Genomic DNA, 23360 nt, shown 5'->3' with positions numbered 1-23360 from the left:
ATTGTAACAATGCCTATCCTTGTCCGCAAATAAAACATGTTCTATTTTTTTTGTGGGGCTACGGAACGGACATACAGATGCGGATAGCACACGGTGTGCTGTCCTCATTTTTGCGGACCCATTGAAATTAATTGGTCTGCATCCTATCTGCAAAAAAAATTGAACATACACAGAAATAAAAATAGGTTTGTGTAAATGTAGCCTTATTTACATGTTTTAAATATAGGTAGTGACATGAAAAATTTAATTAAAAAAATAACTAAAAATTCTACAAAAATATGTTTACCATAAAAACGTGATTTAATCAATAGGTAATTTACTGATGACACTTTCCCTTTTAAGGCTACTTTCACACTCGCGTTTGGTGGGAACCGTCATGGATCTGCAGAAACGCATCCGTTAAGATGATACAACCGCATGCATCCATTCAGAACGGATCCGTTTGTATTATCTTTAACAGCCAAAACGCATCCGTCTTGAACACCATTGAAAGTCAATGGAGGATGGATCAGTTTTCTATTGTGCCAGATTGTGTCAGAGAAAACGGATCCGTCCTGGCACACAATGTAAGTCAATGGGGACGGATCCGTTTGGCTCAATTTCGTCAGACGGACACCAAAACGCTGTATCTGCCTCCAAAGCGGAAAGGAGCCAAACTAAGCCAAACTGATGCTTTCTGAGCCGATCCTTATCCATTCAGAATGCATTAAGGGTAAAACTGATCAGTTTTGGACCGCTTGTGAGAGCCCTGAACGGATCTCACAAGCGAAAACCAAAACGCCAGTGTGAAAGTAGCCTAAACTTGAAACTTCAGTTTTTGCATTGGTGCTGTTGTTTGAGAAAGGTGCATGTGAAATTTTGGATATGAATACACTGGTTAAATGATGATAGCCATTTAAGAATTACCAAACATTATATCGCCGAGCCATATTTCCAGGATATGGGCTGTCATCTATTTATAGCATTAGTAAATACATAACACACTTATACAAATGTGCATTTAACAAAAATAAATTCAGGTTCTTACATTTTACTCAAAATTGTACAGTATGTGTACACTTGCTGAAGAACGTAAAGCTATGACAATAAAGCTATTACAGTCAACCATAATTGCATGGCTGTAAATCATAGATGCATATCAATCAACCATAGTTGAATGTCAAGCAATCATAGATGCAGCTTGCATATATGATTGCTCAGCATGTACAGTAACTATGGTTGATTGATATGCATCTATGGTTGATGGTTGTGCATCCATGAATGATCAGCATGCATCTATGATATACTGACCTGATCATATCAATCAACCATAGAAACATGGCCATCAACCATAGATGCGTATTAGTCAACCATAGAACCATGGCCATCAACCACAGATGTATATCAATCGTCCAAAGAACCATGGCCATCAACCATAGAACCATGTACACCAAACACAGATGCATATCAATCGACCATAGAACCATGGCCATCAACCATAGAACCATGGCCATCAACCACAGATGCATAACCATCAACCATAGAAATATGGCTGCCAACTAGGGCTGCAGGTATCGATTATTTTAGTAATCAAGTATTCTACCGATTAATCCAACAATGCCATCAGCTCGCCACCAGTGCCATCAGCTCCCACAGTACCACCAGCTCCCCCACTCCCCCTCCTAGCCATCAGTGTACAGCCGCAGCGCCAGTGAACTAAAATACTTACCTTTCCTGTAGGGGTGCTGCCGATACTACAGAGATCTTCCATCCTCTTCTTCACGCGCTGCATTGGGACCTGACATCACACAGCATCAGGTCATAGTGCGCGCTTACGTGCACTGTGTCCTGACGATGTGTATACATCAGGATCCAGTGCAGCGCTGTGCGGGCAGGGGGGTGACCACGGAGTGTGAGTAATAGCAAGCTCTTCACTCACATTCCATGGTCACATGGCACAAATGAAACATCGATGCAAAAAATTTGCATGGAGGATTCTTTTGTGTCGAGTTAGGCTACTTTCACATTAGCATTTTCAATTACGCTATTGAGATCCGTCAAAGGATCTGCAAGCAGCGTTTTTCTGTCTGCGATGTGTTGTGGAGCAAGACAGATCCGTCCTGACACACAATGCAAGTCAATGGGGACGGATCCGTTTTCTCTGGCACAATAGAAAACTGATCCGTCCCCCGTTGACTTTGAATGGTGTTCAAGACTGATCCATCATGGCTATAGAGGACATAATACAACCGGATTCGTTCGTGACGGATGCATGCAGTTGTATTGTTGTAACGGAAGCGTGTTTGCAGATCCATGATGGATCCGCAAAAAACGCTAATGTGAAAGTAGCCTAAATCAATTAATTTGAGTAATCGTTTCAGCCCTACTGTCAACCATAGATTCAGGTCAATCAATGTAATTTCTGTCTGCAATTTGCACTAGGTCAATTTAGTAACAAACCTTTTAACAATATACAGTATAGACAACCTTTTTAACGCCACGTAGGCAGCTTATTTCAAATGACATACAAAAGGCAAAAATTAGATTTTTTTTTGTATGGGCTATTGCCTTCTATTTCTATTATCTGCCTGATTAATGAATGCTCTTTTAAATGAGTGCCAGCAGCATGTATCTTGAGTTAAGCTTAACATTACGGAAAATATAAATTTTCTGACCACATGTTATTACTGCTAAATACCGAATACCAAGTAACTTGGCTTCATTCCACGCTTTTCTTATAATATATCCGCAAAACATGTTCTTTTCTTGAGATGAGATGCTAAGTATAACATATTATGCGCATTTAAAAGTTCCTGAAGTATCTACCTTAAACAACAATATAAAATAAATATATAAATTTTTCTGAAATCTAATGTAATAGAGTAGCACAGTCAACTATTTAAGATTCAGTTTAAAGTGTAACTGTCATTTATTTTTTTATTTTCTAGTTTATTACAGCTAGCTATGTATACCTGAGTTAGTCTGTCAATGATTGTCAAAAGATCTGTAATTACCATATAATAACAGCTTTCATTAATGTCCTCTGTCCCTTTCCACAGCTCCCTTAAAAGACCGTTGCTATAGCTTGTCTGTCTTCCTTTTAGTATAAACAGAAGACACAGGGGAGGTCCCTCCACACTGCATGCCTGCATTAGGCTTCAGAGTGAGGAGGCGTGTCTCTCAGTAATCCAATCTGATTGGCTGGCAGGGAGATGCTGGCTACAGCAAGTGTGTATGGGAAGTGAGGGAAAACAGTTTTGGCCTCAGAGAACTGGCATAGGAGCCATCTTGAGAAGGCCCTCATATTGTAAATGTTTAAACAGCCGTAACTAAGGGAAAAACTCAAGGAAAACAGCGGTATGTTAAGAAACTAAAGATTGCTTTATGCATAATGCTGCTGCAGCAGTAACATATGCTAAAATAGATTTTTTTATGAAAAAATGACAGTTACCCTTTAACCACCTCAGCTCCCCTAGCTTAAACCCCCTTAATGACCATACCACTTTTTACAATTCTGCACTACACTACTTTCACGGTTTATTGCTCGGTCCTACAACTTACCACCCAAATGAATTTTACCTTCTTTTCTTCTCACTAATAGAGCTTTCATTTGGTGGTATTTCATTGCTGCTGACATTTTTACTTTTTTTGTTATTAATCGAAATTGACCGAAATTTTTGCAAAAAAAAAGAAATTTTTCAATTTCTGTTGTAAATTTTTTCAAACAAAACTACATTTCTATATAATTTTTTCTCTAAATTTATTGTTCTACATGTCTTTGATAAAAAAAATGCAATAAGTGTATATTTATTGGTTTGCGCAAAAGTTATAGCGTTTACAAACTATGGTACAAAAATGTGAATTTCCGCATTTTGAAGCAGCTCTGACTTTCTGAGCACCTGTCATGTTTCCTGAGGTTCTACAATGCCCAGACAGTAGAAACACGCCACAAATGACCCCATTTCGGAAAGTAGACACCCTAAGGTATTCGCTGATGGGCATAGTAAGTTCATGGAAGTTTTTATTTTTTGTCACAAGTTAGCGGAAAATGATTTATTTATTTATTTATTTTTTTGTTACAAAGTGTCATATTCCACTTGTGACAAAAAATACAATTTTACATGAACTCACCATACCCCTCACGGAATACCTTGGGGTGTCTTCTTTCCAAAATGGGGTCACTTGTGGGGTATTTATACTGCCCTGGCATTTTAGGAGACCTAAAGCGTGAGAAGTAGTTCAAATGAGTAAAAAATGCCCTGTGAAATCGTAAAGATTCTCATTGGAATTTGGGCCCCTTTGCGCACCTAGGCTGCAAAAAAGTGTCATACATGTGGTATCGCCGTACTCAGGAGAAGTAGGGCAATGTGTTTTGGGGTGTCTTTTTACATATACCCATGCTGGGTGAGAGAAATATCTCTGTAAATTGACAACTTTGTATAAAAAAAATGGGAAAAGTTGTCTTCTACAGAGATATTTATCTCACCCAGCATCCGCGGATGCACAAAACACATACGGACGTCTGAATGGAGCCTTACAGGGGGGTGATCAACGACAGGGGGGTGATCAGGGAGTCTATATGGGGTGATCACCCCCCTGTAAGGCTCCATTCAGACGTCCGTATGTGTTTTGCGGATCCGCGGATCCGCAAAACACATACGGACGTCTGAATGGAGCCTTACAGGGGGGTGATCAATGACAGGGGGGTGATCAGGGAGTCTATATGGGGTGATCACCCCCCTGTCATTGATCACCCCCCTGTAAGGCTCCATTCAGACGTCCGTATGTGTTTTGTGGATCCGCAAAACACATATGGATGTCTGAATGGAGCCTTACAGGGGGGTGATCAATGACAGGGGAGTGATCAGGGAGTCTATATGGGGTGATCACCCCCCTGTAAGGCTCCATTCAGACGTCCGTATGTGTTTTGCGGATCCGCGGATCCGCAAAACACATACGGACGTCTGAATGGAGCCTTACAGGGGGGTGATCAATGACAGGGGGGTGATCAGGGAGTCTATATGGGGTGATCCCCCCCCTGTCATTGATCACCCCCCTGTAAGGCTCCATTCAGACGTGGTGCTACTTACAGAGCTGCCTGTGTCCTCTGGTGGTCGATCTAAGCAAAAGGGACCACCAGAGGACCAGGTAGCGGGTATATTAGACGCTGTTAACAAAACAGCGTCTAATATACCTTTTTGGGGTTAAAAAAATTGCATCTACAGCCTGCCAGCCAATGATTGCCGCTGGCAGGCTGTAGATCCACTCGTTTACATCCCGATCCTGTGAACGCGCGCTCCTGTGTGTGTTGTGAACGCACAAGAGCGTTTTATGCGCATGTGCCGGCCCCGTACATCCCTATCTAGACGGCCTTGTGCCTCTGCCCATAATGGGGAATGAAGTGTGCAGGCGCAATGAATCTGTTGAATAGCGATGGCGCATGAACGCCCCCCCTGGGCACCTTCAGAAGCTAATTAACATATTGAATGAAAGTGTTTTTTTGAGAAAATCTGCGATGGACAGCAATATGGAAGGTAGCATTCTAATATGGGGAATGTAATGGAGATCCTGATGTTAGTGTTCTATAATGATTTTAGGTGAAAGACTCTCTTTAATTAGTTTTTAGATACCCAATGTCCTGAGTAAAAATTTAATATGCTCACTGTACTTTTAAGATTCTAAAATTTCAGTCATAGGATTATTGAAAAAGTTAAAATATTGTCTCTATAATTACAATAGCCATGTTTATAATAAAAACGTTTCATAACCATTACTAACAGTGGTATACAATCTACACATAACATCTTTGGGCAGGATTCACAAAATGCAAAAATTTTTTTTTTTTTTTTTTTTTTTTTTTATAAGACTGTAGTAGATATAAAAGGAAGCAACTCTATAAATGAAGATCTATGTTTTGTATGCATTCCACTACTTTGTTAAAAAAAAAAACTATCAACAACTGCATATGTGAATCTGGTCCATGGTTGGTTTCAGACAGCAATAAAAGGTTTGCCTAAAAAAACATCTGTAATGCATCTGGAACATCTGGATTTCACATGGTTTTACTAACCTGAAGTTGAAACTTACCGTATGTTTCGTCCTATAAGGCACAGCTGCCCATAAGACGCAGGTTTCAGAGGGGAAAATTTTTCATCAGACCCCCTGTATTAGGCCTCATGTACACGACCGTTGTTGTGTTCCGTTCCGCAAAATGGGGTTCCGTTGTTCTGTGATCCGTTTTTGTTTCCGTGTGTCTTCCTTTATTTTTGGAGGATCACCAGACATGAAGGAAAGTAAAAAACTTTAGTAAAAAAGACAGGTTTGCCATGCAAATGATAGGAAAAAAACCGACGCGGACGCGGATGACAATCTTGCGTGCCTCCGTGTTTTTTAGCGGTCCCATTGACTTGCTTATTAATATAATAGCAGCAGTCCAGATGACAGGAGCTGGTCCTCTCTCCTGTATGTAATAATAGAAGAAAATAGGTTCTGGTCCGCGCTTCTCTCTGAAACGTAGCCACTTGTGCACACAGGTGATTTGTTTCTCACAGGCAGACGCCCTGTTCCTCGCTCCACGCTGCCCAGCCCAATCTCATACACTCCAGCACCTTCAAAAGAACGGAAACATAGTACAGCATCCACGGTACTTGTAAATGAAATTCTATTTATTGTACTCAAAAACAAGCACTTGAAATCAGCATTAAAATATTTAGTCAGTCCGCTGTCCGCCCGACCCGGGTTTCGCCCAATGGCTTCGTCAGGGGCTCTCTGAAGCCATTGGGCGAAACCCGAGTCGGGCGGACAGCGGACTGACTAAATATTTTAATTCTGATTTCAAGTGCTTGTTTGTGAGTACAATAAATAGAATTTCATTTACAAGTACCGTGGATGCTGTACTATGTTGCCGTTCTTTTGAAGGTGCTGGAGTGTATGAGATTGGGCTGGGCAGCGTGGAGCGAGGAACAGGGCGTCTGCCTGTGAGAAACAAATCACCTGTGTGCACAAGTGGCTACGTTTCAGAGAGAAGCGCGGACCAGAACCTATTTTCTTCTATTATTACATACAGGAGAGAGGACCGGCTCCTGTCATCTGGACTGCTGCTATTATATTAATAAGCTTTTGGGGTATACACGGACTACAGTTTTTACTGTTGCTTTGTCTTGTATTTACTTTATTCTTTGACTATTATACAGAACTAGAATATTCAGGTTAGGTATCCACTTAAAAATGTAATGTGAACTGACACATTTGGCCTTTTGCTTGCATATGATGAGAATAAAAATCCAAGAATACAGCTGTTACCTTAGGAAGCCTCGTAAAAAGCTGATGTATGTCTTCAGTTTAGCATAGTGTATTGTATTCTTGCTGTCTTCCTTCAACCACGCGGATTCTGTTAACTCTGCTTTCTACTTTTGCCAGGAACCCAGATGGTGACGTCAGTCCCTGGTGTTACATAGCAGAACATGAAGATGGCGTGTACTGGAAGTATTGTGACATTCCAACCTGTAGAAGTAAGACTGGAGGGATCTTCATCTTAATCCTTTTTATTATTTTTTTGTCAGATTTGGGAATTCTGTTTGGTCATTCTTTTTATGTGCAGTACAAGTGTTATCCTAAACACCTTTCACACATAGAACATTACTAAGACATTCAGTATTAGGACATCATAAAAAAAAAAAAGTTTAGACTAAGTTTGTAGTAAAAAGATCGTTATTTCAGGGCAGATGTAGTAGGCTATTAAATTATATTAAAGTGACCCTCCAGTTCATTTTCAATTCACATTAACTGGGAATGAACAGAACACTTTGGCCTCTTTCACGCGGTCGTCGCGTGTGAGGGCCGTATAGGATGCGGGTGCGTCGAGGGAAAATCGTGCGATTTTGCCTGAGAGTGGGGTGAGTTTTGTATGCGATTGCGTTGCGTTCTTCAGTTTTTTCCGCCCGAGTGCAATGCATTTTGCACGCGCGTGAGAAAAACTGAATGTGGTACCTAGACCCAAACCCGGACTTCTTCACTGAAGTTTGGGTTTGGGTTCGATATTCTGTAGATTTTAATATTTTCCCTAATAACATGATTATAAGGGAAAATAATAGCATTCTTAATACAGAATACAGTAAGGGATGGAGGGGTTAAAAAAATAAATAGAAATTAAACTCACCTCATCCACTTGTTTGCGCTGCCCTGCTCGTCTTCTTTCTTCTTCTTTGAGGACCTGGGAGGAAAAGGACCTTTGGTGACGTCACTAAAGGTCCTTTTCCTCCCAGGTCCTCAAAGAAGAAGAAAGAAGACGAGCCGGGAAGCGCGAACAAGTGGATGAGGTGAGTTTAATTTCTATTTATTTTTTTAACCCCTCCATCCCTAATTTACTTAGCATTCTGTATTAAGAATGCTATTATTTTCCCTTATAACCATGTTATAAAGGAAAATAATGAAGATCGGGTCCCCATCCCGATCGTCTCCTAGCAACCATGCGTGAAAATCGCACCGCATCCGCACTTGCTTGCGGATGCTTGCGATTTTCACACAGCCCCATTCACTACTATGGGGCCTGCGTTGCGTGAAAAACGCACAATATAGAGCTTGCTGTGATTTTCACGTAACGCACAAGTGATGTGTGAAAATCACTGCTCATGTACACAGCCCCATTGAAGTGAATGGGTCCAGATTCAGTGCGGGTGCAATGTGTTCACCTCACACATTGCACCCGCGTGAAATTCTCGCCCGTGTGAAAGGGGTCTTAGATGTTGAACTCCTTTTCATCTTTTCAGCTGCAGATCCACTAACTGCCGAGCCCCTCTTCTGTTATACAAGATGGTCACACCACTCCTTAGACTACCTGGTGCAAACTGCGCACGAATAGCCCAAGACACTTGCTGCTTGTCCAGCTCTGCTCTTGGATTGGCCATACTGCTCATGGGGTTTATTTTTTATTTTTTTTCTCCCCTGAACCAGAGGGTCGCTTTAATAAGTTAAAAGGAGTCTGTCACCAACTTTTCACGTTCTACACTGCTTATATTGACTTCTTGCACACACACAAACATGACCATAATGATTTTCTAAAGCTGCAAAAGTAATGTTTTTATGGTATGCAAATGAGGGCTCACAAGTGCCCAGGGGCGGCGTTCTGGCTGTACGTGCCCAGGCCCCTCAGCGTTTTGCGCAACTAACTCCTCCCCAGGCCTCGTCTCGCCAGCCTTTCAATCATCTTATGTCATCCTCTCCAGCTCACGAGATCCTGAACGTGCACAGTTCACCGCCAGGCCCGGGCATGCACAATTGTAGCAATATGTTATATGCTGTGTATGGCCTCTAGGGGTCTCACTACTTAGAGATTTGTACAACTGTGTTATTGCAACTCTTTGGTTGTAGTTTAGGAAGCAGCCTCATGTGTAATGGCAGCTAAGATGTACTCCTAATAAAAGGTCTGCTCCTAACTACAATGCTTACACCTACAGATGTACGTGGAGTACAACGATTCCTGGGCATGGTGAATTATCTTTCTAAATTTTGCAAGCATTTATCAGACATGTGAGCCACTGAGACCGCTAACTCACAAAGACATACTCGGGAATGGACAGACTGCTTTTCAGCAGTCAGTGAAAAATGCTTTTGCAGACACAGCAACACTAAAATATTTTGATCCAGATCACGCAGTGGTAGTGCAATGTGATGCCACAGAAACAGGCCTTGGAGCTACACTAATGCAGGATAAACCGCCAATCACATATGCAAGCAGAGCTTTAACTCTAACAGAGCAAGGATATGCTCAAATCGAGAAGGAACTACTAGCTGTAGTAATTGGGTTGGAGAAATTCCACCAGTACACCTACACCTACAGTACAGACCAAAAGTTTGGACACACCTTCTCAATCAAAGAGTTTTCTTTATTTTCATGACTATAAAAATTGTAGATTCACACTGAAGGCATCAAAACTATGAATTAACACATGTGGAATTATATACATAACAAACAAGTGTGAAACCACTGAAAATATGTCATATTCTAGGTTCTTCAAAGTAGCCACCTTTTGCTTTGATTACTGCTTTGCACACTCTTGGCATTCTCTTGATGAGCTTCAAGAGGTAGTCCCCTGAAATGGTTTTCACTTCACAGGTGTGCCCTGTCAGGTTTAATAAGTGGGATTTCTTGCCTTATAAATGGGGTTGGGACCATCAGTTACGTTGAGGAGACGTCAGGTGGATACACAGCTGATAGTCCTACTGAATAGACTGTTAGAATTTGTATTATGGCAAGAAAAAAGCAGCTAAGTAAAGAAAAACGAGTGGCCATCATTACTTTAAGAAATGAAGGTCAGTCAGTCAGCCGAAAAATTGGGAAAACTTTGAAAGTAAGGGCTATTTGACCATGAAGGAAATTGATGGGGTGCTGCGCCAGATGACCTGGCCTCCACAGTCACCGGACCTGAACCCAATCGAGATGGTTTGGGGTGAGCTGGACCACAGAGTGAAGGCAAAAGGGCCAACAAGTGCTAAGCATCTCTGGGACTCCTTCAAGACTGTTGGAAGACCATTTCAGGGGAACCTCTTGAAGGTCATCAAGAGAATGCCAAGAGTGTGCAAAGCAGTAATCAAAGCAAAAGGTGGCTACGTTGAAGAACCTAGAATATGACATATTTTCAGTTGTTTCACACTTGTTTGTTATGTATATAATTCCACATGTGTTAATTCATAGTTTTGATGCCTTCATAGTCATGAAAATAAAGAAAACTCTTTGAATGAGAAGGTGTGTCCAAACTTTTGGTCTGTACTGTATGTAGTGGTGCATTCAGATCACAAGCCTTTAGAAAGTATTACAAAGAAGCCAATGCTGAATGCCCCAAAAAGACTACAGCGTATGCTTTTAAGGCTTCAGAAATATGATTTTAACATTACTGTCCAGGGAAGGATTTACTGATTGCAGATGCCCTAAGCAGAGCTTACTTACCCATCACGAATGAAGAAGTAAAAAAAGACATTGAAGGCATCAATATGTGTGAATATCTGTCTGTCTCAAAAGACAGACTGAAACAAATACAGACCTGCACAGAGACCTTAAAGAGTGTCATCTTGAAGGGATGGACAAAATACAAGCAACGTGCTCCAATGGATGTTTGTCCATTTTTTTCACATAAGAGATGAACTCTCTGTGCAGCATGGAACCATCTTTAAAGGAGAAAGGGCTGTTATACCGGAATCCCTTAGAAGTGACATAATAGATAGATTACACTCTACTCACTTAGATGTAGAAGCATGTCTACGTCGAACACGAGAATATGTTTATTGGCCTGGAATGAATGACCACATAAAAAACTTTATAGCACAGTGTGAAATATGTGCATCGAGCAATAAGCAACCAAAATAGACCACATACAATTCCAAACAGACCATGGTGAAAAAGTAGGAACAGATCTGTTTAAGTGGAACGACAAAGAGTATCTGGTAACTGTGGACTATTTTTCCAACTTCTGGGAGATAGACTACTTACAGGACACAAGGGCAAAAACAGTAATTAAAAAACTCAAAGCCCATTTTGCCAGGTATGGCATTCCTGATATTGTGTTCTCTGACAACGCTGCTCAATTTACATCTAAGGAGTTGAAAAATTTCAGGGTGAGGTGGGAATTAAAGCACCAGACATCATCTCCACAGACCACAGAAATACGCCTACACAAGGCCTAGACACCAGTCCAGCACAGCAGCTTATGAGTAGATGTACAAGGACTCTCATAACCAACTGCAGGTCAACTACTAAAGCCAAAGCTTGTGGGCAGTGTTAAAGCCAGACTGAAGAAGAATCAAGATAGGCAAGCTTTCTATTACAATAAATCTGCAAAAGATCTGCCTGTTCTCCAGAGCAATGAAAATGTACGGATTCAGCCAATAGGAAAATATGATAAACAATGGCAAAAGGCGAAGGTCGTCCAGAAATTGGAACCACGGTCCTATGAAATTATAACAGAGGAAGGAAGAAGATTGAGGAGAAGTCGGAGACATCTGAGAAAAACACAAGAAATAGATGATACAGGGCCCTTGGAACAGTATATGGGCACTCAAAGCAATGAGACTTTGAATACCGGCAACAAAGAAACGGAGACTGCTGAGGAGCTTGGGGAGGTCTCTGGTCAGAGACAGCCAGTCCCAGAAAATAAACTGCTAGAATCAGAAGAACACCAAGATTTGTGTGAAGAAACCTCATATGTTACGCACGCTGGCAGAACAATCAGAAAGGCACGTCTCCTCAAGGATTATATCTAACTTAGAGTTATGTTCTACTTGTTCATGTTCACCATTTAGTGTTAGTTATATTTCATTGTTCTTTCATTTAAAAGGGAAAGGATGTAGCAATATGTTATATGCTGTGTATGACCTCTAGGGGTCTCACTACTTAGATATTTGTACAACTGTGTTATTGCAACTCTTTGGTTGTAGTTTAGGAAGCAGCCTCATGTGTAATGGCAGCTAAGATGTACCCCTAATAAAAGGTCTGCTCCTAACTACAATGTGTGATCATCTGGAGCAGGACCAACTAATAGAACACTGATAACCACTCAGGGCATCGGCTTCATTTGAAGCAGTGTGCATGCACAAAAAGCCGATGCCTGTGGTTATTGCAGTGCGCATGCCTGGACCTGCCGGTGAACTGTGCACACACAGGATCTAGGGGAGGAGTTAGGAGAGCAAAACGCTCAGGGGCCTGGGCACGTACAGCCAGAACGCGGCCCCTGGATACTTGCCAGCCCTTATTTGCATACCATTAAAACATTGTTTTTGCAGCTTTGCAAAATCTGACTAAAACAACAAAGGTACAATTATGGTCGTGTGTGTGCAAGAAGGCAATATAGGCACTGTAGAACGTGAAAAGTTGGTGACAGAGTCCCTTTAAAGCTTTGTTGTTTTACAATGCGTGCAAGTGCAGAGAGCATATACCGTATTCCTTTGTTCTGCTTTTGGATAAACTGTATGTTACAGAAATGTTAATTTTGCCCCATCAAACTGTTTACAGCTCCTATGAGGTATTTATGTGTAGTGTCAGCAATAGACAATAAAATAGAGCCCAATGACAGATATCCTCTAAGGTCTGTCTGAAATGCTAAATACCTATCTACTTCTTTAGGACACCACCTAAATTGCACCCCATAATATCATAGCATTAGTACAATAGGATACGTATGTTTAGTTTGCCTCTTAGGGCTCTTTCACACGAGCGGATGCCATGCGGGTAATCCGCTGCGTGAAAGAGAGCAAAGCCCCGTTCCGGACAGCAGAGACATGGAGCAATAACATGATTGATAATGCTCCGTGCCTCTCTGATCTTTTTACTACAAAATCACGATGACAACTTTATTTCACTGTGATTTTGTAGTAAAAAGATCACAGAGAGGAACAGAGCATTATCAATCAGGTTAATGCTCCGTGTCTCTGCTGTCCGGAACGGGGCTTGGCTCTCTTTCACACAGTGGATTCCATTCACGGGATCCGCTCATGTGAAAGAGCCCTTATGCTAAAATTTTCCCTCCCTCCGCTGCTGGTTTGGAAGCTTTGATTAGTCATAGTCATAGCGAATTATTGTTAAAGGGGTTGTCTCACCTGGAACATTGGCAGCATATCTCTAGGAAATGCCACCAATGTCAGATTGGTGCAGGTTCCACCTATGGAACCTGGGACCTGCACCTATCTCTAGAATGAAGCTCCCAAAGATCGAGAGCACACAGCATATGGCAGCCTCCCTCCATTCATTTCTATGGGAGCGCCATAGTTCCATAGAGGTGAATGGAGCAGTGGCTGTGCTCACGTGGTGCACTCCAGTTTTTTTCTTTGGGATCTTCATTCTAGAGCAATGGCGTAGCTATAGGGGAAGCGGCTGCTTTGGGGACCCAACTTAGAAGAGGCCCATCCAGGAGGAGGACTAAAAGATTTTATTGTCAACAGTATTATACAATAATATTATATATAGTGACACTAGGAAACGGACAGAGCGACTGCTGGGCCTCGTCTGACTAGTCACAGGAGTGAAGGTTGCGAAGTTGTTGCTGGTGGGGGCCCCATTCAAAAATTTGCTGTGGGACCCAGTCATTGCCACTGTTTTAGGGTACTTTCACACTAGCGTTTTTCTTTTCCGGCGCTGAGTTCCGTCCTAGGGGCTCAAATCCGGAAAAGAACTGATCAGTTTTATCCCCATGCATTCTGAATGGAGAGCAATCCGTTCAGGATGCATCAGGATGTCTTCAGTTCAGTCTTTTTGACTGATCAGGCTTTTCAGAAAAACGTAGCATGTTGTATTTTTACCTCCGGCCAATAATCCTGAACACTTTGACTGAACGACGGATCCGGCCTTTTTCCCATTGACTTGCATTAACGCCGGATCTGGCGCTGTGTGTTCCGTCAAACCAGATCCGGCTTTTGCATGTTAAACCCGAAAAATGTGAAAAAAAAGTTAAAATCCATAAATGGCGGATCCGTTTTTTCCAACGCACTTTTTCATTGTGATCAAAATCCTGATCAGGATTCAAATGTAATCCGTTTTCACACGTTTTTCTGGATCCGGCGGGCAGTTCCGGTGTCGGAATTGAACCCCGGATTCAAACAACGCTAGTGTGAAAGTAGCCTTAGAGATAGGTGTGGGTCCCAACTCTGTGACCCACACCTATCTGACATTGATTGCATATCCTATCCTATCGCTAGCAATGTTCCAGATGAGAAAACTCCTTTAAGCATTGTTGTGCAGTGTCCCAAGGTGCTGCGTTCTCGGGTTAGCATGGATATCAAATATTTAGGAATGGAACATATTTTTTTTAAGCTTATTTTATTGGTGTTTTTAGAACCGCGCCAGAAAATATGTATTCTGTTTAAGTCAACTAAACAGAAAAAAACTTTCGCTACTACCCTCGCTTCTCTTGAGACCGGCTTAATTGAGGTTAGCAACACCAATGGCACATCAGCACAATAACAAAACATGACTTTTTAGGCTTACTTTAAAATTATTTCAACTTGGCTTCTGAAATTGATGGATTTGAAGCCTTAACATTCAGCCATTTGCCTCTCACTGCAGATTCTGTAAGAGTTTTTTGAGCCAAATCCATGACCTCTGTCAACCTTACTTGCTCTGTGATGATGATAGGGTGGGATAAGGGATAATAAAACACTCCCTGTCTCAGGGAAGAAGGGGAAATGTCATTTGAAATGAATTTCTACTGGAACAGAAGGATTTATGCCTCTGGTTTTCTGGTTTTACAATGGTTAACACTCATCTTCTATTGAATGCTATTATATTTATGGCTGGCTAGGTATGATTACCTCTTTATTCTAAAACAGTGTACATCTGCCAAATTGTAGCCTGCAGCATTTTGTACAACTCTGCCTACTTTGTATTCATTATGAGCCTACAGTGCAGATTTTATATTCTACACAGGACAGATCGCTTACCAAACATGCAGCAGGTGTCCTGTACAATTCACCCCCTCAGAAAAGCTTTGATCACATGTCTGTTGCATTTGTGTCAATCAAATGGTTAAATTATTCCCGCATCTTCAGTCCTTCTATAGTAATAATACTAAAATCATTTTCAAATTATGATTACAATAATTAGATCTCATTTTGGACCATTTTTGCATTTATTCAGCCTATGGGAAACGTAAAACCTTATTAACACAGATACATCAAGTGTTAGATGTGCCAATGTAAGAATTATTCCTCCATAAAACACCTTTATCCAGAATACATCAGGAATAATTTTCAATTAAAATGTAGGTATATAATTTTTCCTATAGGTAGGTGTAGACAGTGATGGATTAGAGCTTGTTGGGACACGAGCCCATTATTCTGAGGGCCCACCTATTATCCATATACAACATGTGCACGCCCAGTTATAATTTTGTCATAAGCACAGGCCATATCATAAACACCATCAAGTAGGTTATATGTGAATTAGGATATAGAATCAAATGGCAAGTAGAGATTAGTAAATTGATTCCGGACAAATCGAATTTGCTCAAAATTGTCCAAAAAATATCGTCAAATTTCTCAAAATGGCATCAGGCATTTTTTTAGATCAGCCATCAGGAAAGATGAAGGAGGATCACATCACCCGAGGTAGTATGTGTATACTCACCGGCAAGCATTTGCCACCAACAACTGAAAATTTTTATGGACCATGATTGAAAAACAAAAAGCATTAAAAAAAACTACAGTGCAGTTTGTTATTAACCACTTCCCTATCTCCATACAACTATGTATGTCAGTAGTAGGGTCTTTATAGATGGCGTCCGCTTTTGAGCGCACAGTCCTGCTGTTTTAAACAGAAGATACTCAGAGTCAATGTCTGCGATCGGCTATAACTCTGATCGTAGACATTCAACCTCTCAAATGCCACTAAGATCTCTTTCACACGGTCAGTATTTGGTCAGCATTTGAAAGGCAAAACCAGGAGTGGGTCCAAAACACAGAAGAGATGCAAATATTTCCATTATATGTTGTCTCTTTAGGTTCCACTCCTGGTTTTGGCTTACAAATACTGATGCAAAATACTGTCCATGTGAAAGAGGCCTAAGTCTGAAAACATAGATTGAAAGGGGAAAGGAAGCTAAAAATGACAGATACAGGTCATATAATAGTCAGAAATATTATTTAGAAAAAAAATTACCTAAAATGACAGTTAGGCCTCTTTTACACGACAGTATGGCTTTTTCAGTGTTTTGCGGTCCGTTTTTCATGGATCCGTTGTTCCATTTTTTGTTTCTGTTAAGTTTCCGCTTCTGTTCCGTTTTTCCGTATGGCAGTATACAGTAATTACATAGAAAAATTGGGCTGGGCATAACATTTTCAATAGATGGTTCTGCAAAAACGGAACGGATACAGAAGACATACGGATGCATTTCCGTATGTGTTCCGTTTTTTTTGCGGACCCATTGACTTGAATGGAGCCACGGAACGTGATTTGCGGGCAATAATAAGACATATTCTATATTTCAACGGAAAGGAAAAACGGAAATACAGAAACGGAATGCATCGAGAGTACATTCCGTTTTTTTTTTGCGGATACATTGAAATGAATGATTCCTTATACGGACCGTATAAGGGAAAAAAAAAAAAAAACGGTCGTGTGAAAGAGGCCTTAAACTGAGAAATGTTGTAAAGTGAGTTTTCATTTAAGATACTTTTCAAACTTCTTTTTCAGAAATGACCTCCTATATTAAGCTATATGATATACTATAGCAGCCATTTACAATAGTAAGATGTATGTTTCCCAGTATAATTAGAAAAAGGATTTTATCAGTAGGGGATGATTCATGAAGTAATGCAGTCAGTCTTCATAGGTACATAAATAGTGTCTCTGGGAACAAAATGTCCTCAAATTTTTTTCTCCAAAATAAAGTAATCCTCATTAGTAGGAAAGAGAAAATGAAAAGGGAAGTAGTGACTGAAGAATTATGATGTATAACCAGACAGCTTGGCTCTCCCTAATTACAAACTGCAAAAGCTACACAAGAGGATCAGGCCACAGATCACACATGAGTAGATGACCTTGGGACAGGCCAGTATCAGAGAAGAATGGTCGCAATTTCTGGCAAGCTATATGAATATACAACGTGTAGTTTATAATGTTGGACTATGCAAAAATGAGTGCTAAATTATACGAGTAACAGTCAGCCTACCAGGGCCAGTTTATGTACTTAAAGGGGTTTTCTGATATTTTACTACTGATGACCTATCTTCTGGATAGGTCATCAGTATCTGATCGGTGGGGGTCCAACACCCGGGACCCCTGCCGAGCAGCTGTTTGAGAAGGCACCGGTACTCCTGTGAGCACCGTGGCCTTCTTTCAGCTTTCCCTAGGCCAGTGACAACATGTTCATCAGTCACGTGGCCTTGGTGCAATACCAAGCACAGACACTATACTATGTACGGTACTGTGCTCGGTGAGCTGAGAGAAGGCAACGGCACTCACAGGAGCGAACCTGCCTTCCTCAAAACAGCTGATCGATGGGGGTCCTGGGTGTCAGACCCCCACTGATCAAATACTGATGACCTATCCAGAGGAAGCTGGCTTACATTTAGACTGGCGGTGGATGCGCCAAAGTTATGTAGAGGCCGGCGCCTCTACATAACAACAGAGGATTCACGGCCAGTGCAGGGGTTATTAAGACCAACATCTAAACCACCAGTCTTAATAAATGACCCCCAAAACCCATAAATCTGTGGCCGATAGGATTTTTTTTCCCATTCCATACTATTTTGATTTTTTTTCCATCTTCTCACTACATTGCATGCAATAGTAAACGCTGCCATTAGAAAGTACTTGTTCTGAAAAAAATAAGAGTTATGGCTTCGGGATGGAAGGGAGTGAAAAAATAAAAATGGAAAATCGGCCAAGGCTGAAGGGGTTAATGGGGTTATTCACCCTCAAGTCCGAGCATGGCCGTGCCTGTAAAGAGAATACTTGCTTGATACTCGCCACTGGATTCCGGCTTCATCCCTGCCCCACCACGCCTGCAGATCTCAGGTCTCCCAACATGCCCATCCAGTTTGACGCGGGTCACGTGGCAGTTACAGCCATTGACTGGCTGCAGCAGTCACGTGACTTATGAATAGTTAAATAAAAAAAAGTGAGAATTTATCAAGAGACCTTGCACCTCTTAATATATTTGTTGATACTTGTTCCAGTGCACCATGGACTGAGACCAGCGGAAAAAACACTGGTCTTGGTAGATTCCCACCTATGTATCTGGTGTATTCTTTCAGCGCTTCTAATAGCCAAAAATCCTTACGTAGGGGTAGGGCAGCATATTAAGCTGAGAAGTCAACTTTAAAGGATTACTATGAATGAGAAGCATGTACCACATCAAAGCCACAGATACCAATGTTTGAACAGCAACACCCAAATTGTAGTTTCTGGCTTGTATACCAGCTGGATCCTGATATAACGCAATGTGTAGTCACATGGAGAATTATCTTCCTGGGACTGAAGACAATTAATAGGTGTTAGTGTTACGTGAAGCCCATCTTTGACAATACACAGGCTTTAGTTGACTGTCTAGGTGTGCTTGGGTATATGCAGATGTTTTCCTGCATGTCTCTGGAGAGAGCAATATGCTGAGAACAAGCTGTCCTCTTCCGAGAACATGGCAGCCCCAATGAAGTCTTCTTTCCCTTCCTTTACATAATAACGTAATGCCCTATATATATACATAGGTGTAACGTCTGGCCATAGTGCAAATTCTGTAACAGAGCACCTAAGCTAACAAGTGCCCTATATGACTGGCGTCTTCTGTGACGGACAGAACTTTAGCAGCCCCTATAGCTACACCCCTGCCGATATGCAGAGAACAATATGAAAATTCTGACAGGCTCACCTTAAAGTGTCCATCAGTGGAATGAAATGTCTTGTGTGAATACATGCCCAGACAACGTCTTATTATACAAATACAGTGCGGCACATTCATAAAGGCTATTTCTGGCATCATTGCACTGAAATTAGTGGTGTAGAGTACATGCTAAAGCGAAACGTCAGGTGGGTTTGTCTAATTAACAAACACTTTGTTCTACTTTTCCTTGCAGAGAAGTTGGCGTGAACGACACCAAAAATCAGCAGTTGAGCCGCATTTCTCAATAGGGTTTACAATACAATTCTAATCATTTTTTTCTAGATCTCAGGCTATGTCCATATGTCTCAGTTTGACCCCCTCATTTAATTCTGCAGCAACTCGCAGGGAAAGTGCTGTGAGGTGGGAGTAGTAGTAGATATGCTGGTGGTAGTAGCACTCACAGTTCACAGTGGCAACTTCCTCCCCTGGCACACCATGGGGCCATGTAGTAACTGGAGGACGAACCCCACCCTCTCTTCCCTTAGGACACCTGCCTGGTGTTGGGTAAGATGCCCTTGATGTTAGGTGTCTGTTTAGCGGGGTGCAAGGCAGGAGTCTAGATACAGGACCAGAGGATGATGGAGTCAATATTTAGGCCGGTTGATTGTAACAGATGACAATCTCTTTACTGAGTTAATGGTAGGAGTACATATAGCAGCAAAAGGCACATTTCCAAAGTATATTAAAGTGCAGTCTTCTCTCAATAGCAGTGTAGAGGCAAAAACAGTGATGGTAGTTGTAGTACTCCCTGGGATTTTCTCCAAACACTTTGCTATCTTCTGACGATAACCACATGCTATACTGTCATTATTAAGCCCTTCTGCAGTTCCTGGGCTGAGGGGTGTAGAAACTTTAGATACAGATGGCCAGTCTGTCTCAAAGTGTGATATGTGTAGGGAGCAATAATCCTTTCCACAGCAGTAAAGCCTTCCTGCCATAGACACGTGAATACCTTGCTGCCTGAAGCTTGCATGGCTTGGATGGTTCTGGACCTTCTAAACTGACTGGTCTCACTTTCTCAGAATGGGTCTTCTGGTAAAAGAGCAACTTCTCTGGCAGCGGTAGTCTCCTAGACAGAGGTTCTTCTCTGGACTTGGACCTAGCGCTCAGATACTTGCACATGCAGGTCTTCTCCCTCATGCCTTATTCATAGTCAGTGTTCAATCAGTGATTTTGAGCAAAAAACAGTTACAGGTCAGAAACACAGAACAGGTGCAGATCTTTCCCTTATACCATATGTCTGTGAAGTCTCCAATCCTGGTTTTGGCTCTCAATCACTGATGGAAATCACTGACCAAAACACTGATGTGTGAATAAGGCTTTACTCTGCTAATTCTGCCAGTGTTAACCCTATGTTCTACTTACCTGGCTATGAATGAGCAAAGTGCATAGAAAGACTAGTATTACAATAATAAATCACAATATTTAACTTGGCAAACATTGAGCTACACTAGTTAACCCTTTGCAGTGCTCCACTGGGGTACTGCAGTTCACTTATTTTTTACAATCCTAATATATCAGGGAGTTATACAATATTCCCTTCATCATATTAGAAACAATAATCCCATCCCACTATTTGTCCAACTGTTGCTATACACTTAATGAGTGCACAGAAAGCTGCTAATTAGACTGGATAACCTGGAGGTTATGTGGGGATATTTTTTATATTCTCAAGGATAATTCAAAAGGCTAATACACAAAGCAATTCCTTGACAAGTAGCAGCTGCTTTAATTATTTCCCTGAAACTATATCTCCAGGGATAGAATGGGTATGAGAGTCAGTGAAAAATTCCCTCCCATTCTTAATGTGAAACTCATGTTGCCGCCTGTTTAATACTTACTGGCCTGGAAGTGACTAGAATGAAGTTAGTCCTTTCTTTGACCCTGAAAACTAGATCCTACCCAACAAGTTGAACAACCAGGAGAGGATCAAAATCTTCTGAAATACATGATGTTTTAAATATTCAGAGGATGTTGTACTTTGCTTCAATAACCTTCGTGAATGAGGTTTTCTTTCCTGCAACACTTCTAACAGAAATATATCAGTATTTTTTATTATCCACATTTTAATCAGCGTCTGTTCTTTCATGATTGAGTTTCAGGACTGTAGAGCTCCTATAACCTTTGCCTGTATGATCTTAGCAAACATGTTACACATCCATGTCTTAACCTCTTGGGGACACAGGGTGTACCTGTACGCCCTGATGTCCTGGTACTTAACCCCTTAAGGACACAGCCTTTTTACACCTTAGGACCAGGCCATTTTTTGAAAATCTGACCAGAGTCCCTTTAAGTGCTGATAACTTTAAAACGCTTTGACTTATCTGAGATTGTTTTTTCGTCACATATTGTACTTCATGACACTGGTAAAATGGAGTCAAAAAAATATTTTTTTTTGCACCAAAAAATACCTAATTTAACAAAAATTTGGAAAAATTTGCAAATTTCAAAGTTTCAGTTTCTCTACTTCTGTAATACATAGTAATACCCCCAAAAATTGTGATGACTTTACATTCCCCATATGTCTACTTCATGTTTGAATTGTTTTGGGAATGATATTTTATTTTTTGGGGATGTTATAAGGCTTAGAAGTTTAGAAGCAAATCTTGAAATTTTTCAGAAATTTACAAAAACTCAATTTTTAGGGACCAGTTCAGGTCTCAAGTCACTTTGCGAGGCTTACATTATAGAAACCACCCAAAAATGACCCCATCTAAGAAACTACACCCCTCAAGGTATTCAAAACTGATTTTGCATACGTTGTTAACCCTTTAGGTGTTGCACAAGAGTTATTGGCAAATGGGGAGGAAATTTGAGAATTTCATTTTTTTGTCTAATTTTTCATTTTAACCCATTTTTTCCACTAACAAACCAAGGGTTAACAGCCAAAAAAGACTGTATCTTTATTGCCCTGACTCTGCCGTTTACAGAAACACCCAATATGTGGCCGTAAACTACTGTACGGCCACACAGCGGGGCGTAGAGGGAAAGGTGCGCCGTATGGTTTTTGGAAGGCTGATTTTTATGGACCGGTTTATTTTACCCATGTCCCATTTGAAGCCCCCTGATGCACCCCTAGAGGAGAAACTCCCTAAAAGTGACCCCATCTAAGAAACTACACCCCTCAAGGTATTCAAAACTGATTTTACATACGTCGTTAACCCTTTAGGTGTTGCACAAGAGTTATTGGCAAATGGCGATGAAATTTGAGAATTTCATTTTTTTGCCTAATTTTCCATTTTAACCCATTTTTTCCACTAACAAAGCAAGGGTTAACAGCCAAACAAGACTGTATCTTTATTGCCCTGACTCTGCTGTTTACAGAAACACCCAATATGTGTCCGTAAACTACTGTACGGGCACACAGCGGGGCGTAGAGTGAAAGGTGCGCCGTTTGGTTTTTGGAGGGCTGATTTTGCTGGACTGTTTTTTTGGCACCATGTCCCATTTGAAGCGCCCCTGATGCACCCCTAGATTATAAACTCCATAAAAGTGACCCCATCTAAGAAACTACACCCCTCAAGGTATTCAAAACTGATTTTACAAACTTTGTTAACCCTTTAGGTGTTGCACAAGATTTAATGGAAAATAGAGATACAATTTCAAAATTTCACTTTTTTGGCAGATTTTCCATTTTAATATTTTTTTTCCAGTTACAAAGCAAGGGTTAACAGCCAAACAAAACTCATTATTTATGGCCCTAATTCTGTAGTTTACAGAAACACCCCATATGTGGTCGTAAACCGCTGTACGGGCACACGGCAGGGCGCAGAAGGAAAGGAACACCATATGGTTTTTGGAAGGCAGGTTTTGCTGGACTGTTTTTTTTTACACCATGTCCCATTTGAAAGCCCCCCTGATGCACCCCTAGAGTAGAAACTCCAAAAAAGTGACCCCATTTTAGAAACTACGGGATAGGGTGGCAGTTTTGTTGGTACTAGTTTAGGGTACATATGATTTTTGGTTGCTCTATATTACACTTTTTGTGCGGCAAGGTAACAAGAAATAGCTTTTTTGGCA

The 23360-nt window shown here is 41.2% G+C and overlaps 1 protein-coding gene across 1 annotated transcript in view; it reads left to right on the top strand.

Annotated features, from left to right (window-relative positions):
- Window positions 1-23360, top strand: part of KREMEN1 (kringle containing transmembrane protein 1) — a 185907-nt gene that overhangs the window by 87542 nt on the left and 75005 nt on the right. Inside the window, exon 3 of the mRNA XM_040416012.1 lies at window positions 7399-7490. Coding sequence (XP_040271946.1) covers window positions 7399-7490 — 92 coding nt within the window. The remainder of the gene's footprint in view (window positions 1-7398; window positions 7491-23360) is intronic.

Source organism: Bufo bufo, chromosome 2, assembly GCF_905171765.1.
Source record: "Bufo bufo chromosome 2, aBufBuf1.1, whole genome shotgun sequence".
Taxonomy (NCBI): domain Eukaryota; kingdom Metazoa; phylum Chordata; class Amphibia; order Anura; family Bufonidae; genus Bufo; species Bufo bufo.
This window is presented reverse-complemented; position numbering and strand designations above follow the sequence as displayed.